This window comes from Motacilla alba, chromosome 9, assembly GCF_015832195.1.
Source record: "Motacilla alba alba isolate MOTALB_02 chromosome 9, Motacilla_alba_V1.0_pri, whole genome shotgun sequence".
In the NCBI taxonomy this organism is placed as follows: domain Eukaryota; kingdom Metazoa; phylum Chordata; class Aves; order Passeriformes; family Motacillidae; genus Motacilla; species Motacilla alba.
The window spans coordinates 14,399,537-14,418,508 of NC_052024.1; the positions used below are offsets into that span (position 1 = coordinate 14,399,537).

At 48.4% G+C, this 18,972-nt stretch overlaps 1 protein-coding gene across 2 annotated transcripts in view; it reads right to left on the reverse strand.

Annotated features, from left to right (window-relative positions):
* Window positions 1-12,554, reverse strand: part of CCDC50 (coiled-coil domain containing 50) — a 43,233-nt gene extending 30,679 nt beyond the window's left edge. Inside the window, exon 1 of one of the 2 annotated variants that reach the window (XM_038145603.1) lies at window positions 12,244-12,554. In XM_038145603.1, the coding sequence (XP_038001531.1) occupies window positions 12,244-12,292 (49 nt within the window). In that variant the 5' untranslated portion in view covers window positions 12,293-12,554. The remainder of the gene's footprint in view (window positions 1-12,243) is intronic. The other variant, XM_038145604.1, reaches the window with a different exon arrangement.
* Window positions 12,555-18,972: the final 6,418 nt, after the last annotated feature.

Consider the following 18,972-nt stretch of genomic DNA (forward strand, 5'->3'; position numbering starts at 1 on the left):
GGATGCCTGAGTTATGTAGATTCCTGCAGATTAGAAAGCAACTTGGGATCTCTTAGAGATTCTTAACAGTAGGAACTGGTCAGGCCACCCCAAGCCAGATAAACCTTCAAAATCTGGGAATTATTTCCTTGAAACAAAGCCAACCTGACGAAGTAGCCACCCAGCTGGAGGTGGAGGGCTGCCCTGAGGGCAGCTTCCACATAAAACATGCAACTGGGATGTTTTCTTCCCAGCCCCAGCAAAGCTGCTCTGTGAGATACATGGCCCAGCCTCAGCAAGTCCCATTTCTGCCCTGCCTCTCCCATCACACCAGGAGCTCCTGCTACCACACACGGGTGCTGACAGAGGCTGGCTAGGACACGTCTGGCTGCTGCAGTTACACAGATGACATTGCTAGGGCCTTGCTCACCAGGCCTCGTCATGCCAAGGAAATCAGAAAATCATGCAGGAAGAAGGTGGGTCCCAGACAGAGGGCAGGTCTGGGCAGTCTGAGAAAGGGAACAATTTCTGCTCCTCAGCCACAGCACCAGAGCATCACACACAGCTGGGAGCTATGAGGCAGCACAGGGAGACTGACTCTGTGGGGAACCAAACAGAGGGGTCTCAGCCTAATTCTCAAAAACGTAAACATGCAAAATAATAATATTTAAAAATAAATAAATCACCACCACAATGTTTTTTTTACTAGCAGTCTTGGGCTGGAAGCTAAGAACATCTTGGGATTTGGGAAGGAGGTTGTCCTCTCTGCTCTAAGCCTAAATGCCTTGAAGTCAAGGCCATGAGATTTTTGTGCTCTGTCTGTACCATTTTCCAACATTAAGCACTCACCTGCCTAACAATGCTTTAAGAAGGAAGACTGTGCATTTTGGAATCAAACCCTCAGAACTTCATATTTTTCTAACCTGCCTTGGGACAGAAATCATCAACATTCACGAAGTGCCTTCTCCGAGGCTACTAGTTTGGCAATATCACTTCTGTAAAGAAGTCTGCACACTGTACCACAGACCAGTCCTAAAGCTGAGAGAGTATCTGCTGAAGACCTCAAAGCAGAAGGTGATGTGCTTGCAGTGTAAACAGGAAGCTGGAGATACTCAAGATAGTGGAAAAATAGCACAAGGCACCTCAAAAGGTTATCCTTTCAGCAAGCCTCAGCCACAAAATTTGATAAGATTTACCATTCTGCTTTTCTACAGAAGGCTGCCATGTTTTTCATCACTGGATAATTCCACCCTACCTGGTTTCATCTGCAATGTTTCTAAATAAGAGCAAGTCTTCTTATTCCCAAAGTTTAAAACACAACCCATAGGCTGAGAATATTAAAGACCATCTCTTTGACTTCCAGAAGAAAATGCTGAGTTGGTGCATTTCAATCACAAAATCCTAGAACAACTTTGATTGAAAATAACATTAAGTCATCAAGTACAACACTGATCTGGCACTGCCAAGCTCACCACTAAAGCATACTCCTTAGTGCCACATATGCACATCTTTTTAGTATCTCCTAGAATGGTGACCCAAATACTTTCCTGTTTCAACCACTGGTCATCCTTATGCTGAAGATGGATTTTTTAACATCCCATATAAACTTCCCCTGACAGAACTTGGGCCAATTCCTCTTGTTCCATCACTTGGTACTTGGAAGAAGAGGCCAATGGCCACTTGGCTGCAACCTCCTGCCAGGGACTTGTAGAGAGCAATAAGGTCAACCTTAAGCCTCCTCTTCTCCAGGCCAAACACCCCCAGCTCCTCAAGGACTTGTGCTCCAGGTCCTTCCCAGCTTCACTGCCCCCCTCTGGACTCATTCAGCAGCTCAGTGTCTGTGCTGTAGTGAGGGGCCCAGAACCGAGCACAGGATTCGAGGTGTGGCCTCACCAGTGCCCAGAACAGGGTGACAGTCACTGGCCACACCATTGCTGATCCAGGCTAGGATGGCACTGGCCTTCTTGGCCACCTGGGCACACACACTGGCTCATGTTTAGCAGGCTACTGACCAGCACCCCCAGATCCCTTTCCACTGGGCAGCTTTCCAGCCACTCTGTGCCAAGACTTTCAGATGTACCTAAAAATGGCATTGAGCCTTAAGAAGTAATGACATCCATGCTTTGAAAATTCACCCTTTTCAGCCATGTCCAGCTGGGTCTCCAGACACAGAGTACCCTGAGTCACAAGAACTGTCCAATACTCCCGAGTCCTACAACCAACATTGCTGTTACAGCTGCTGCTTTCTGTTGCAGGGGCTCAACACACAGACTATATTAACACTTTAAAGCAGACAGATAATACGATATGTGTTAATGTCTGCAAGTCATTACCTGCCAGGCTCTGAACACTCATCTCTGTAGAAATTTCTTGATTGTCCCAATGTCCATTTGCCTGTCCAGGACTGTCTACACCAAAAGACCACCAGTGAGCTCAGCCATTGCACTGTGGACGAACCAGTAACACCCAGGTGGGTCTCTACTACAAAAACTTCAAGGTAGGTATACTTGTCAGGGATGGCTTGGCTGGTTTGACACCACAGTCAAACAGCAGGCCTCAGGCAGCCAAACACTTCACTCACAACATCTGAGATTGTAACTGAGTCTGTGTATGGAAGAAGATAATCTCAACCATCAGCAAGAACAAAAGCTGTTTGTGTAGTTCATCCTGTCCAGCATTTGACACAGCTTCAGTTGACTCAGCTAATACCACATGAGCAAAAGGAACAACCAACAATAAAGGCAGGGAGTTTTCCTAGAAGTCAGTTTTAACCACTACGTCCCAGCCATGGACCACAGCAAAACAAACAACACTTGACTCCAACAGGTGTGCTTTACCCTTTACCCCAAAGGCAAACTACCATACACATCACTGGAGAGCAGGGCAGGAGTTGCCTTCACCAGGAGAGGTCAAAATCCCTGGCCCTACAGGCCCCAGGAACACCACTGTGGCTGTAAGAAATGTCTTTAGCAGTGCCCCATGGGTCACACGATACCCCCTTTCTGGAAGGTTTTTTGGTTTCTTTTACAGACAGAATGTCACGGTACCTGTAGCTTTAAACCCAACACCACTCATTTAAATTGATGTAAGGGAGAGGTAATAGAAAAACAGTCTCTTATCAAGTGCAACTCAAAACAGCTACCCACTCAGAAAACTGCTGGGGCATGGAGTTTGCATCTCAAGAGATTTGCACTGTATGTACACCCCCTTACCCCACACCCATCTCCAATAGCAATCACTGTATTCTGTTGCTTTATCTGTTTAATTCAGCTTTTATTTCAGCACCTTAACTAATTTTACACCAAACAAAACTCGGAAGGACACATTGAGTTTCCCAGATAAGCAAAATTTCTGTTCTCTTACACACACTAAGTTTCCCAGATAGGCAAAACTTCCATTCTCTGATGAATGCACAGCTAAACCCCTTGTTCAATTCAGCAGTTTCTCTGCAGAGAGCTGCCAGGCCCACTTTGTCGTTCAGGATGGCTTTCAGGAGCCATGGTGCCCTGGATTGCAGATATTTCACCAGCATTTCTCAGCCCTCAGGCTGTGGTGAATAACCTCACATAGCAGCTCCAAAGAGGCAGCTGGGAGCAGAGATAATGCAAAGTGTCAGCTCTCACAGGGTGCTCTTCTAGCTTAATCCTGAAAGAAAAATACAAGGGAGACAGGATGCAAAAAGGGAGGTTTGAACACCCCTCTGGTACAGCTTCATGCCCTGACTCAGTTTGGCGACTGCTTACAAAAGGCTGACTGCTGGAAACCTCACACCCACACAGAAGCTGCCAAGTGCCAAAAAAAGGTTCAAGTTCCTCTCTTAACCTCACAGTGTGGTTTTACATGACAGTGACCTGCAGCTGTACAGAGAAACAATAACCTCTGGAAAAAACAAGCAGAATAAATAGTCCCCAGAGATGCCACCTTCTCTCCAGCCTTTGGATGACTACAGCCAACCCTGAGACTGCTCCATGGCTTGTAGCTAAACCAGAGCTGCAGCTGAAAGGACACACCACAGTGGCAGTGCACATTCAAACCAGCCAGGTTTTATTCCTCCAGATCAGATACTAAGAGAAGCAAAGCTCCAACAGGATGGGCCTCTGAGCAGCCTCCCAGCCTTGATGGAAACCTTGCCAGCTGCTGCATTTGAAACAGAAGGTATCTGAACTAACCCTGCAGACAGCTCCAATTCTTGCGCAGATTCCCATCAGCTTCCTTTTCCCTAGAAAGGTGGCTGCTAGGATGCAAGCAAAGGCTCCTGTCAGCCACCCGCTCAGCTGCTGCCAGCACTGCGAAGCTGCTCTGCAAGAACAACTATCCTCTACCCAAACAACCCAGGTTGTTGGTTTGTTTCAAAACCCCTTTCCTTTGCTCCGCTAGCTCCTCACAGGTACTCTCCCCTCTCCCCCCCTTGCTTCCTGTGTTTATGTTCTCCAAGTTTATTAGTCAGCTCTGGGGAACACAAAGTACCAAAGCTGGCCCCAGATCAGTCAAAATTCCACATCCATCTACAAGCCACAAATCAGTAAGGCTGCAGCACTAACAATACATGTTCCCTTTCCCGTCACAACCTTGTGTTGGCACACTGCCCTAAGTGCAACTACAGATTTACAACACTGGCATACAAGGGTAAGAATAAGTCTCTGGCTTCTCACACCTGACGGACAGGGAGGCACAGCTCCCTGCATCATTTTGAAGCAAACTGCTTTGTGGCATCTGAGCCCACAGTTCATACACATTGCAAATCATGATAAAGATGCAGGCTGGCAGCCTTTTCTCCTCTCTGAGAGCACTAAATGAGCTCCAGGTCAGTAAAGGTATATTTTTTTGCTTTGGGAACTTTCATCTTCAGGTGATTTTGCATACTCACAGCTTCTTAAAAATGAGAAAAAGTAAAAAAAAACAAACAGTTAAATCAGGACCAAGTTAAGTTCACCTGTTACACAGCCAGAGTTGATGCTGTGGGCAATGCCAGCTGCCTGGAATACCAGGTAACTGAGCACTGAGCTGGAGACAAACCTGCTTTTTCCACCTTGCATCAGAGATGTGCAGAATCCAGGCAGGGCTGTGCAGCCCTAGCCAAGGACTCAGTCCTTCCAGCACTGCAATTAAGGTCAGGAGAGCCCAGCCTCTTCCCAACATCAACTTCCTTTGGAAACCTGGCGCCAGGCAGATGGCCTGCAGGAGAGCACAGCCCTGTGAACGGCAGAGCTCTCTGCCTGCCATGAAAACAGCCAACACCCTGGTGCCTTGGAAAATACCCAGGCCTTCTCTGTGCTGTGCTCCACCACCTCCCCTCAGCAGCACTGCCAAAGGCTCCAAGAGCTGCTGGTGAATTTAGGTCATAAATCCTTCCCATCCCACCAGCCAGCACCTCAACAATAAAACTAATACCAGAGCAGAAGGAGAGGCCATTTCTGTGCACCAGGATGCTACAAGTAATGCTTGCTGTAACCAGAACAGATAGATATAATAAGCTGCTTTTGCAGTGCAAAGTCATTGTGCTGTGCAGAGATGGAGAAGCTTTCCATCCACACCAGGGGAGGCTTCCCTGAGCCAGACCAGCATTACCCCAATCCATGTGCCAAGGCAGTGGCAACAGTCCCTCTGCAAGGAGCATTTCCAGCCAGAGAACACTCCAGCCTCTTGTCCTGTCTGGATGTAAAGAGCCAATGCTACACAAATAATGCAGAAAGGAATTAAAACCCCTGCCTTCTCACTGTCAGGAAATACTTCTGTTTGCATAAACTTCCTTCCTCCCTTTTGCCCCATTACTTCTCGTGTCACTTCTGTCAGTGTCCTTATGGAATGTCTGTGTCTCAGTGTTTTCAAATATTTCCTCACTGATGTCCTTTTCCCTTTTGTCATCACTTATTGAACACCACATACTGAGCCCACACAACATTTCCCCTTAGAGTTGACTCCTCTAGTTACCAAGTTCTGGTTCAGCAAAAGGGCTCAGGAAAGGATGAACGAAAATGCACACAGGAACTCAGTTTCACTGCACATGGCTTGTTACACCTCTTTTGAAAAGAGAAGTGAAGAAAAGTGACTCACTCACAAACCCACTTTGACTTTCTGTCCTGAAGAGCACATAATGCAGGGTAGAGCTACCAAGTGCACACAAACCAAACCTCTACCAAGCCAGGCCGAAGACAAAAAGATCTCACTATTCTAGTTTGGCTGACAGAGCATTGTGGCTGTGACATTGTGGGTTGGTGTGCAATTAAAATAACCATCAGCTGAGCTTCAGGAGCCTGACACAAAATAATTGGGCAGGTGCAGATGGGCTGTGCTAGGCTCTGAGCAGGCTTTCATCTACACCTTTCTCCCCAGGAAGAGTAACACTTCTGGCAAGCTTAATTTACAGGATGCCTGGGGTTACAGGGTAAATTTTATGAGCACTAAGACCTGACTGATCCTCTTTGCTCAAGGTAAGGTTCACAACAGCACTGCCTTGCACCCCTTACACAGCCAGCCTGATGCTGCACTCCCCTGTTCTCTTCCCAGCCCAGCTAAAAGTCCATCCCACACAGCCATACAGTCAAGGCCACACAACACTCAGTGAGCTGTGTGGTATCTTTTCAAGTACTGAGAAAGAAAACAGCAGGAAGGCTCCAATTTGTACTTCTCAAAAAAGAAGTATAAATGAAGTGTCAAGGGACCTTCACAAAGTCCTATACGTGTTCTGTGGAAAAGCCAGTGCTGTTAGGTGAACAGAGAGCATTGCTGACACAGATCAGCCTCCAGGGACACTGCAGCTTTCCCGGTGGAAACGTCCAGCAAACATGCCCTTTGCTCCCTGCAATGCAGCCAACCAGCAGAAGAAACCAGCTGTCGTTACCACCTCCTTGGAGAACAGCTGAAGGTCAAGCCAGCAGTGAGTGTCACGCCAGAAAATGGACCTAAAGCTCCTCAAGCTTTAAGGCAGTTTCACCAACAGATCAACCTCGTCCCTCAGCCCTTCAGCCTTCAAACCAGCACTACACAGGGGTAGCAGTGAAGCAGCAGGAAGCAAACCAGCTGGGAACACTCTGGAAAAGGGAGAAGGAAGCAGGCAGGGAACTTGTTGCTTTGTCCTAAAAATCAGCACATTCATGTAAACTGGATGACTCTGAACAAGAAAAAGAAAGCTTAATCCAGCAAAACAGAAGTTTCACACAGCTCCAAGGCATATCCCATTGTTTTTCCAAATGGGGTTTTTCTTGCACCAGAGAGCAGAACTGGCCTTTCCTGCTCCTTGCAGCAGCCATCTCCAACTCCTGCCTGGCATCCTCTGACGTTTCCCATGGCCACAGGAAATGGAAGATTAAACAGAGGCCCGTGGTGACCACAAGCACACTGCTCAGTTGGGAGCATTCCTCAGAGACCAGCAATGGGTGATGGATGAAGCCATGATGTCGTAAACTGGAGAAAACCCACCCGTTGCTATCCCTGTATCCCCAGGAATCAGTGCAAAAATAGGCTGTGTCCCCTCTTACTCCCATCCAAAAATCTGTCAGGAGCCAAGGAATCATCTCTGCAAAAAGCATCAATGGGAGTCTTGGGGTGTCTTTCTGCCAAAGCTTTTCGAGCAATCTTTTTGCATCAGTACAACCTCCACAGCAGCTCACAGAAGACAAGTGTTAAGGATTTAGGGATGGGAGGAGGCAGACCTGCTTGTTCAGCTGCCTTTCAGAGCCTAGAGCATGAAATATGCTAATCCTGCCCATATCTGCCAAGCACTGCAGACCCAGAACCACTGAATGCAAAATAAAACTTTCACCCAGCTTTAACCAGAAGTGAAATGAGTGCCACAGCCTCAGCTACCAAATTCACGCATGCTGGAAAAACAAATCTCCTGTTACCCAGAAGAGCTGGACGTGAGCCAGTGACCTGTGTCTATGTCTCATCACTCTCCACCTCCCCACTGCCCTCAAGCTATCCATCTTGCCTGAATTTCTCAGAGCCCTTAAACCCTTAAAGGAAGTCAAAAAGCAGAAAATCATGATGCTGCAAGGAAAAATCCCAGCTGGAGCCAAAGGGCATGGGGCAGGTGGCTTCACAATGACCCGTTTGACCCTCAGCTGCTCTCAAAATTGTTGCCCTGATTATACTAATCCAGTTAAAGGCCAATGCTTCCTTCAGATGCATACAGCTGACAGCTCATCCCTCAAAACCATTCCCCTGAAAAACCCCTAAGCAGAATCTTTCCTCATCAGACACTGTGCCAGCCATTCACACTTCCTCAATCCTCTTCCACCTCAGACATCAAATTTCTCCTGTCCACACTCACGTTGCTGAGCACAGACAGGACCAAAGGCCTCATTATAAGCCAATAACCTCAGTCTGCTCCATGGAAGCCTGACACATTGTACCTCAGACCCATGCCCCTCCCCAGGCACTTGGAGGGTCAGGGGATTTTTATTGCAGGAGTCTCAGCAGAGATCATGCTAAACTGCAGAGGTCAGCAGAAAGGTCTGTAGCTGGGAGGAAGAGGAAGACTGATGCTAACAGCAAACTTTTATTCAATTTATGCTAAGGCAAAAGAGAGCCAGCCAGACTGCCTGCCCCAGAGAATACCTTGCCAAGACAGAAAATATTCCAGCTCTTCCTGTTTCCCCAAGGTCACAGTCAGAGCTGTATCTTTTACAACCACGTTTTGGATACTGGCCTCTCAGGCAGCAGATTAAGACCAGCAGCATTTGAATGTACAGCTCCCAAAAGTCAAATCAGGTGCTGAACAAAGGGTAGAAAGCAGTGTGAGCATTGTTGTACCTCTCCGTGCACAGGTGCCACAATCAGCCTTTGTCGAGGCTGGAGCTCCAGACAGTAGTGGCAGGGTCAGTTCTAATCATCAGCCCAGACATAAGGCCCTTGCATTTCTTTACAGTACTACTAAAAATAAAATTCAATAAAAACACTTCACCCACTGCAAATTTCCACAGTTCCCCAGAGCTGCACGCTACTGGGGCAGAGTTTAGAGTCCTCCCCCACCCCCCTCTCCCTTTTCTCTCCTCACAGAGCATTCAAACTAGCAGGAAGATGAGGAGCCCCTGGGAGAATGCCCAGACCTGGGTTTTTTCTGCTGCTGCCAACAACTCTTGGAGACTGCAGTGGGTGAAGGACTGAGGCTCTTGGAGACTGCAGTGGGTGAAGGACTGAGCCTCAGCCTGAGCAGACAGGCATTCCCTTCACAAAGACGTCGCCTCAGACCTTTGGAAAGACAATAGCAGACAGGACCACACGTACATCCTCCAGAGAGGGGTATGGTTTGCACAGCTCCAAAACACCTCCCTTGCAGCTCAGTCTGCCTGCATGCAGCCAGAAATGCCTCTCAAGTCCAAGGGCTCACTCACAGCAGGCAGCCAAAAGAAGGTGGAGCCCTTCCCAAACACAGCTCCTAGGAATGCATCAGGTCACAAGAGATGAGAGGCAGTTAGAGATCAAGCAGAGCACAAGACAGTTTTATTTGCTTTATAAGTAGCTAATCAAAATAATGTTTCTAAGATGTTTTTATCACCAAAAGGCTCACAAATGAGACCTCTAGTAAAAAAGATCTACACACACAAAGCTGAGCTATCTCCTGAGGTAGGCCAAAGGAGCAAACAGCAAAGGCTGCTTTGTGAAAAGCAAATATGTCACAGACACTTGGGAGACGAACAGAAATGCAGGCAGAGAAGCACAGGCCACAGATTGCAACTAACACCAAAACCTTCAACAAATAACTTACAAGAGGTTTACTGACCACAGAGGTCAGATCCACTCTACTACTCACCGAAAAATGGGTCTGTAACCCCAAGATGCAGCAGCAAGGTGTAGTTTATTCTAGGAAAAGTGTGTTTTGAGGGTGTATTTTACACCAGTAAACCCCTGCCCACAAAATAAACTGGACCAGCTGAAGTGGTTTTCACCAGCAAAATGCCATCCGCATCAGGCCTTGAGCTGATATAAATATCTTTTAGAGATAAAAGAGGAAAGTAAACACAGGAAGCAAGACTTCCTGCAGCACCTAGCTACAGTTATCAGATTTTCACTGCCATCACTGCACTGAAATGATCCCACTTTTAGAAGAGCTTTTGAGATCACTCCAGAAGAAGAGGATGACACTGTCTTTCAGCAGTCCTGAAAGACAGGGAGAATCTGGACACAACAACTCCTCTCCTGGAGCAGAGCTGGTGAAGAACAAAGTACTCAAACCAAAAGGTTCTTCATTGTTAATGAATCACTAAGCCGACCTTTACCCTAGACAAAGAAAGGGAATGCTTTTTCCAGAAAGATCAACGGTGATTTCTCTATCAGGAACAATAAATATTTCCCTCGGTATGGCAGACAATGCTTTTCTTTCCTTGGCTGGCATTGACACAGAGCACGAAAAGACCTAATCCAAACCATAGCTCAGTCTCAACACTTTCCAAAACAAAAACAAGTGATGCCATTAAACTAAAAGCGCGACACATGCCTGAGGCTTTGCAGAGCATGGCTCAAACCTCCTCTACTTTGCACGTTGCTCTGGCACACTAATCCCATTGCTATCAAGTAACAACAGATCGTAGTAACAGGACACTCTTGAAGATTAATCCACACTATACCATAGGTGCAAATTTCCCAGGGACTGGTTGAGTTACACTGTAACGCTGTAAATGTACTTTCATTCAGCATGTAAACGACCTTAGCTCAGCCCAGTTAGTCCAATTCAAAAACTAATAAAGGAAAATCAAATCCAGCCTACTTAAATTGTGAATATGAGCATCTACACGGGGATTTAATTCACTTTAATCAACCCACTGGAAAGGTTAATTGGATTCATTTTCTTGAGTTACCAACCATGTGCGGACAGACTCTAAGGATGAGATCTCGACCACACTAAAATGACCAATAACAGTTCTGCTAATGACTTAACAGGACGAACATTAACCCCTAAAACGACAGCTTCAGCTTTTGTTCCAGTAACACTGGGTGAAGCATTAAAGGATGACAGGAGGTCAAAGGAACCTCCAGCTGCCTGCACAGAAATAGGTTTTCTACTCTTGGCCGACTAAATCATCAAATTCCCAACTGCTATTTTGTAAGAATTGAAATTTGAAAAAAAAAAAAAATGACCCGTGGCAAGAGAAACAAGTTTAAGGAAGTTTGGTTTCTTTTAGGCAGGAAACCATTGCTCTCTATTACTAGAGAGTAAATCTAAACTAACTTGATTATGACAGAGCTTCCACTGGTTTATATCACAAATCACTGTCAGAAAGAACAAACTATCTCCTACAAAGCTTTCTAAACCCAAAGCAGCTCCAGGGCACATTTAATGGAGCTCAAAGGCACACGTGCGAGGCAGGCACTGTGCTAACAGTGAAGCCGATCCAGTCCGGCCCAGCAGAAGGTGAATCCGTGCTCTGAGCACAGGCCAAGCCAGCGGGACTCCTGAAAGCGAGGGGGGCACGGGGAGGTCTGCAGGACGGGAGCGGCTGCTTGGCGCTCCCAAGCTCAATGCAGGCCAGTCTTCATAAAAACCAGTACGATAAGTGTTTCTAACCGGGGCCTCAAAATCACCAGTTCCCCTCAAATCGCCAAATCTGTGGATATTCACAGTTCTGATGCCATTTTTCCAACGGCCCCAAGCAGAGCCTCCGACCCCGGCCGAGCCCTAACTGCCAGGGACAGACGGACAGAGAGACAGACAGACAGACATCCCTGCTCGTCCATCTCCCGCAGGGTGCCCCGGCTGCCTCATCCCCCGCGGGAGCGCAGCCCCGGCCGGCGCCCCCAGCCCGGCTGCCCGGGCGCGGCGGAGGCGCCGGCGGCAGCCTCGGCCCCGGCGCAGACAAAGGGCTGCGCCTCCCCCAGCGCCGCTCCTCGTCTCCTCCCGGGGAGAAGCGGCGCTGCCAGCCCGACCCCCGCCGCTCGCCCGGGAAGGGGAGCCGGAAGCGAGGCCAGCAGAGCGGCCACGGCTCTCTGTCCGGCGACTGCGGCTCTGTCCAGAGGCTGCCGCTGCTCCGCCGCCGGCCTGCACCTCTCGTCCCCTCCCGCGGCCGCCGGGCACCCCGCACGGGCAGCGGGACAGCCCCGGGAGCCCCGGGGCCACGGCCGGAGCACGGAGCGCCCCGTCCCCTCCCGCTGACCCGGCTCCCCGCCAGCGCCGCGAACCGCAGCGGCGCCTGGAAATTGTAAAATGATAATGATTAAGAAAAACCACCCCAAACCAACAGTTTCTCTCCTGCCTCGCTCCCATCTCCCCCACACCGCCCCGTCCCGTCCAGCGCCCCCTCCTCCCCGCGCCGGGGCGAGCCGCACCTTCCTTGACTCCGGGCAGCTTGGAGTGGTCGATGCCGATGCCGGCCATGGCCGGGCCCGCGCCCCGCTGAGGGCGGCCCCGCTGAGGGCAGCGCGGCGGTGCCGCCCGCGCCCCGCACCGCAAAGTTGGGAGCGGATGGAGCCGGCGCGGCCGGGCCGTACGGCGCGGGAGAGCGGACAGAAAGCGCCGGGCGGGGCGGAGCGGGGCCGCCTCGCCGCCCCTCGCCCCCCTTCCGGGGAGGCGGACGGGGGCGTCCCGGGCTGCTTCCCCCTCCCCTTCGCCGGCGGGGCTCGGGCAGCAGCTCGGCGGGACGGGCAGCTTCCGAGGGCAGTTATTTATACATTTGGGGGTTTAAAATTATCCTTGTTATTATTGTTATTGTTGTTGTTGTTTTATTGCTTGGCGGGGGATGTTGGCTGCTTTGAGGCTGCGGCCGGGAGGCCGGGGCGGCTGTCAGACCGCTCGGACTGCTGCCGCCCCCCGGCGCTCTCCCGTACCGGCTCCGGCTGCCTGTGCCCCCTCATCCCCAAACCAGCCCACCCCCGTGCCCGCACTGTTCCGCCGGCCTGGGAGAAGCAGACGTGTCCCGGGGGAGCCTCGGAGCCGCTGCCCTGCGGTGCCACGGCCCCCGCTCCTTGTCCCTCGGGGCGGGGGCGGTGACGGTGTTGGGACGGGCGCCTCTGAGGAGAGGCGAGAGATCCCGGCCCCGGAGCGCTGTGAGAGGCCTGCGCAGCCCGGCAGTGCTCTGCCACACACGGGTTGGTGCCAGCTCTCGGCGGAGACGGGAGGACTTACAGCTGCTACCCACCTTGGTTTGCCGGCAGCAAAGAAACAGAACGAGACGATGTTCCGTGGGCAAAGGGGAGAAGATCAGAGGAAGAGGATTTGGGGTTTAGGGATGTCTGAGCTTCTCTGGGCTGTGCTCAGCACAACCAGTCACTCATGTCAGCTGTTATGTGTGATCATAATGTGTGATGCTGAGGACTGTGCAAGCAGAAGAAGAAGTTAATATTGCCACATTCAAAATGAGTTACTCCCAGCATCTGTTCCAATGACCCATGGCTGCTGTGCCACTGGTGAGCAGGGGATACAGAGGCTGAGCCCATTTCCTGCTCCCCTCTCCAACAGGCTCTGGGAAGCTCTGCCCTGTGGGTACTGGGATGCGAGCTGAGAGGAAGACAGAGTAGGATGTCAGATGTCAGAAAAAACATAAAGGGAGTAATATTTCCATTTTATTAAAAAGCAAAAACATTGAAGAAAATGACAAAAAAAAATATTTCCAGAGGGTTAGCCTTGTGTTACTCCTGAATTTTCTAGTCCTGTTTCCTGAAACTCAGGAACTGTCTGTCCCAAATTCTGCCCCTTTCAAACAATACTTCACCAACCCCAATGTGGGTATGCATAGAATTCAATCTGACTGCTTTCACTTTCCCTTCAACTTCTTAGCCTCCTGCACAGAAGAAGCCATGGAGTTGTGTGTATTTGTGATCCCTTCTCACACTGCACACACCTAGTACACCTCTCCTGTGTGCTGGCACACTCCCAGAGCTGATGGGCCTCCTGCCTAGAGGGATGTGGGACCCACTTACAGAGAGCTGAGCAGTGCACAGCTGAGCCCCACTCCACAGGTTCTCCATATGATCACACAGATGGGGATTAGTCCAGAGGCTTGCCCCTCCAAGGGGCAGCTCACACTGATTATCTCTTGTCCCAGCTCTGCCCAGCTCTTCTTTCTAATCCCCCTGCCATCCACACAAGCAGTACAACTGGACTTCTTGCAAATAATCCCCATGGTTACAGCCAGCTCTGGGATAATGACAGGTCTAAAATCCATTTCTAGTTTCTCCTAAATTAGAGTTGTTCTGAACTCAGATATTCCTCTGGACATCTTTCACCTCTTTCATGATCAAGCTTTTTGATCACTTAATAAGATTTTTTATTGGACAAAAGTGAGGACAAAAGAAGAGGCCAAGCAACCAGGACTATACAGGAGAAGTGGTAATAAATGTACTGATCTGACACAGGTCACACCTTTCCAAGCCCAGAGTATGGTTTTCTCCTGTCCTTCTCTCATTATAAAGTATTCAAGTCAGAGCAGCAGAAGCTGAAATCCTGGAGCGTTCACATTTACACAGCAGCTTTAATGCAACAGAGCCACTTATGGCCCTACATTTATGAACAAAGCTTTAGAGCTGTCCGTCCCAATGGTCATGCACTTTACTCCACACACACAGCTCTTTGCTCTAGTCTTCAGTAATGAATTTATATCAAATTGTCTGTCTAGGGCCAAAACCAGCAACATAAATTAGTCATAAATCTGCACTGTATTCAAGAGATTCCATGTTGGGATGATGTGGCTCTGGCTGCTCTTATGAGTAAACTGTCTTCTTGCATGTGTTTAACTTCACTAAATGAGGATCTGGTACCCAGTGCTCAAAGTCACAGCAAAACAGTTCCTGATTTCAGGTTTCTAATACACAAGTTATGGGCTCCTAATGCCTTCCTGTAGCTATATTTATTTATCTTGCAAGGTCTGCTGAAGCTCAATGATAGCCAGTGGATGGTGAGCTCTGCTAGAACCTAAGGAAGCTACAGGAATACAAAGTAAATGACATTTTGTTATTGCTGCTGGAAATGTGGAAATGCAGGGAACATCTCCAGCTGTCAGAGCGCAGAAAGGCTGGAGCAGGCTCCTGGGAAGGGTAATGCAGGCAAAACCCTGTCAACACTGTCAACCTGTTCCATAAGGCAGCATATTACACACTGAATATTTTCTTTTCTAGATTTCTCTATCATTTTAGCTTGATTTTTCAGAGATTTTTCAGATGAAGTCTCTATAATTGGAAAATGGATTGTATCATTTGATTATAGAAGATCCAAAAATGACCACAACAGGACTGAGGGTGAGAAGGAATGAAACAGGAACAAGGCAATGAGTTACTGATGTATTGCTAGCACTGCAGCAGCATCACATCTTAGGTTCCCCCAAAGGGCTCCTCAGTGTGGTTGATCTCAAATCACCCTCCCAACTCTCATTTGTGTCTGCAAGCAGCAGCTTCTAGGCAAAAAGCATGAAAGTTGTTTGTTCTGAGAGATTGTCGTCAGCTTTTCCTGTGAAAATTGTACAGCACCTAGCTTGACAAGTAGTACATGTTGCAGTGGGTAGGTGAATCCCATTAAAGCTGGGAAAAGTAACCCCTTCCTTTTATTGAAGATAACAAGACAGTGACAGTGGCCCTTCACTCTTTTATAAAAGCAGGTAGTTATTCTCACTAGGATCTTCTCTTGGAAGTAAAATCCGTATTGTTTCCCATGAAAAAAGCAGAATTCAATCTGACTTTATCTCTTCTCTCATGGAGTAATTTAATTCAGAAGAGATTTTGCAGGGCACTAGCCCAACCCCCTGCTCAAAGCAGAACTGGCTTCAAAATCTGATGAGGTTGCTCAATGCCTTGCCCAGGTGAGGTTTGAAAATCTCCAAGGCTAAAGATCATACCACCTCCCATTATGATTTTTCTCCTTGTGTCTTGGTGGACTTCTCCCAGCTGCAGCCTGCAAATCTGGACCCTTGTCCTTGCACCGTGTGCCCAGCTTGGCTCTGCTTTCCAGCTGCCCCTCTCCATGGCAGACAGCATATACCAGGCACATCTGTGAGGGGTGTGCTCCACCAGACAGCGGCAGCAGGGGCTCAGACATGGCAATGCAGCTGGACTGTGCCACCACACAAGTATTAAACATCAGGGAGCTCCAGCACTTTGCCTACCTGCATCCAGGCATCTGATCTGCCCCTAAACACAGGAGTAAACCCAGACAGTTTTGCTGGTACACCACACAACACTTTCCCAGCTTTCACAGCACTGAAAACACTCCTGAGTGGATGCACAAAGGAGAGGCTGGGATACTTAAAAACAGAAAGAAAAGCAACACAATCTGGACTGGTCCTCAGAAAAGTCACAGTGAGCTTTGATGAGCAGGAGCTGCCAGACAGAGCTTTGGGATGAGGAGCTAGGATTGCTTTATGCTGCTAAGATCTTTCTCCAGGCAGGCAGAGAGTGTTTTGTACTTGCTTCTTAAATAGACTGGGAACCTCTCCAAGTCTCCTGCTGTCATTTCAGGTCAACAGGATAACAACAACTGTGAAATAAATTAAGTCTCATCAAGATGTTCACTTTCGACAGAACAGTCTTTGTTAAAGTCTCCTTAATGATGGCAAAGCTCACTTCCAACTGATGGGGCTGCTGTCCGAATAGACACAGAGGATAATAATCCTACAGGCAGGAACTTGTGCATGCATTAATGGTTAATGCAAAGGGATGGGGGAAAATGGTTCTAGGACTCTCATGCTATCAGGCACTGCACAAGCCCATATCCAAAACTAATATATCAGAGGTGACTGATGCTAGGGAACTTCCTTCTGGGGACATGGGCTCTGGTTTTTCTCTCCAAAGTAAAATTCCTGTATAAAGCTATCAAACCCAGTGTAGGACTCCATTCAATCTGCAGGAAGGAAGGATATAAGTGCATTGTTTCCTCCCTGTGATAAATAAAAATCAAGGTTTGGGGGCTCAAACAGAACCTGCCCCCAGCCCAGAGCAAGGATGCTGCAGGGCCTCCCAGGGAGGGAGACAGGTGATGTAGTGATGCAGGGGAAAAAACAGACAGGGGAAAAAAATAACACTTCATACATCAACCTCCCTGCACTTCTAAGCTAAGACACTTCAAGAGAGGTTTGAACTCCTGTGCCATAAGGGGTGGATGAGAGGAGGCTAACATTACAGCATTGGCAAGGAGCGCCAAGAAGCAGGTGTGTAATTTCCGTAGGTAGCTGAATGGTGCCTTTGGGAATTCAGGCTCCCTGAAGAACAAGGAGAGCAGAAGCCTGCAAGGATTAAGGTATTATAAAGCTCACCAGGGGTAATGAATGGGGTGATTGCAAAGAATGAGCAGAGGAAACATAACTTGTGCTTACATGTAACATAACGAGGAGCACTAGGAAAATCATGAGCCATGCCACAACAGAACAAGGGGTTTTTTTTGACTGTCAAGTTGAAGAGTAAACATGTGCAATCTGAAGTGAGAGATGCCTTCCAAAAATCTCGCTTAGAGGAAAGTATTATTAAAAGTGTTACATAGTAGATGAGAGAAGAAGAAAGTAGCTAAATGTGTCATTCCTTACTCTTATGTCAGAAGAACAGAACCCACCAGAATAATAGGTTATTCACTTAGTGCACTGCAGGGAGCTGCCTGCAAGCCCACGAAATCGAGGCACAAAAAGCATAACAAATGTGGCAGCTAGTGATGAAGCACCTTGGTCATTCTCAGCTATTCACAGCCACTACTACCTGGATGAAACCTCAACACACTGATGTTGTAAGAGGGAATTTGACGAGGGCTGAAGTCAGCGCAGTTCTTGCCTAGCAGTGACTTTGCTATATTCCACTCAGAAAAATTTCTAGGTCTACCTAAAAAAACTCACCTAATATGATTGCACCTGCCCCTCCTCTTCTGGATTAAAGAAATTAAAATAAAAAATTCCTGTGTTATCACTTGAGCCAGCTTTGCTTCCCAAGTTGCAGGGTGGTAAGGCATGAATATGTCCTATAGCTTCAGTTGGATCCCTCATTTCAAGTTACTTTGTACGCGCAAGTCTACAGCCATAAAATATTGGCGTTCTTTCAACAAAACACTCTTTTGCATGTGCAGAACTCTCACAGAGTCTCAGTAGATCGGGGTGCAAATGAAAAGCCAAGTTAGAAGACAGGCTCTCCAAAAGGCAAATTTTATGATTATCTGCACAAGTTTCTCCAAAACACTTCAGCTCTGTGTATGCTCCAAGTCATCCCTTGGGTGACTTTTAGCGATAGTTTTCCAAAAAATGGGCAACATCTATCAATAAACCAAAACACCAGATGGTAACTGAGCAGGAGGAGAGGGAAAGGGGAATGACAGTGAAAGTTGGCACTGTTAGCAGATAGAGTTGACCTCCACAACCTTAGAAGTGCCCTTACTGGTATTTTTAGCAGGAAATTACCCAGCCTTGTCTTTACTCAAAGTAATACATGCACAAGCTGCATTCATCATCCAGGATGAACTTGGGGCTTGGAGAAGGCAAGTCAGAAGAGAGAGGAGTCAAGCTCAGGGTAAATCTGGTGGTTTAACCAGGTCATACCAGATCATGCCTCTTCAGGACACTGTCCTGGCATGGAGGTCAGATTAGTCCTACACAGGCACACCAATATTTACCATTCAGGAGCATCACTGGAAGTGTCTTTGAGACCAGCAGGTCATGGCACATTCCAAAGCAGAAGAGGTTTCCATATTCCTCTCCTCACCAGGAACCTCAGCCAAGTCACCCTAGTCAGTAGGGAGGCTGATTCTGGAGGAGGTGCTTCAGCTCAGGATTAAGAGGCAGAAGTGAGAACTGGGGCATGAGTGCCTCTGCTCCCTGTTTTCTCCCTAGGCTGCCTCATCCCACATCCAACACCTTTATAGTCCTGATTTGCTCTTTCAGCCCCTCACTCCAGGGCAACACTTTGGAGCTGCCTTATTCCCTGAGAAGTTGAATGGTTTCCTGGCAAGCCCTGGACAGGAAGCAAAAGCCAGACAAGCAGCCTAACTTCACTCCTTACCCTCCACAGCCTAAACCTCAAGGAACTGGTTCTCATTAGTATGATGCCCCTCAGATGTGAGCTGGTGATGCTTCCCTCTGTGTGTGATCCTTGGTTGCC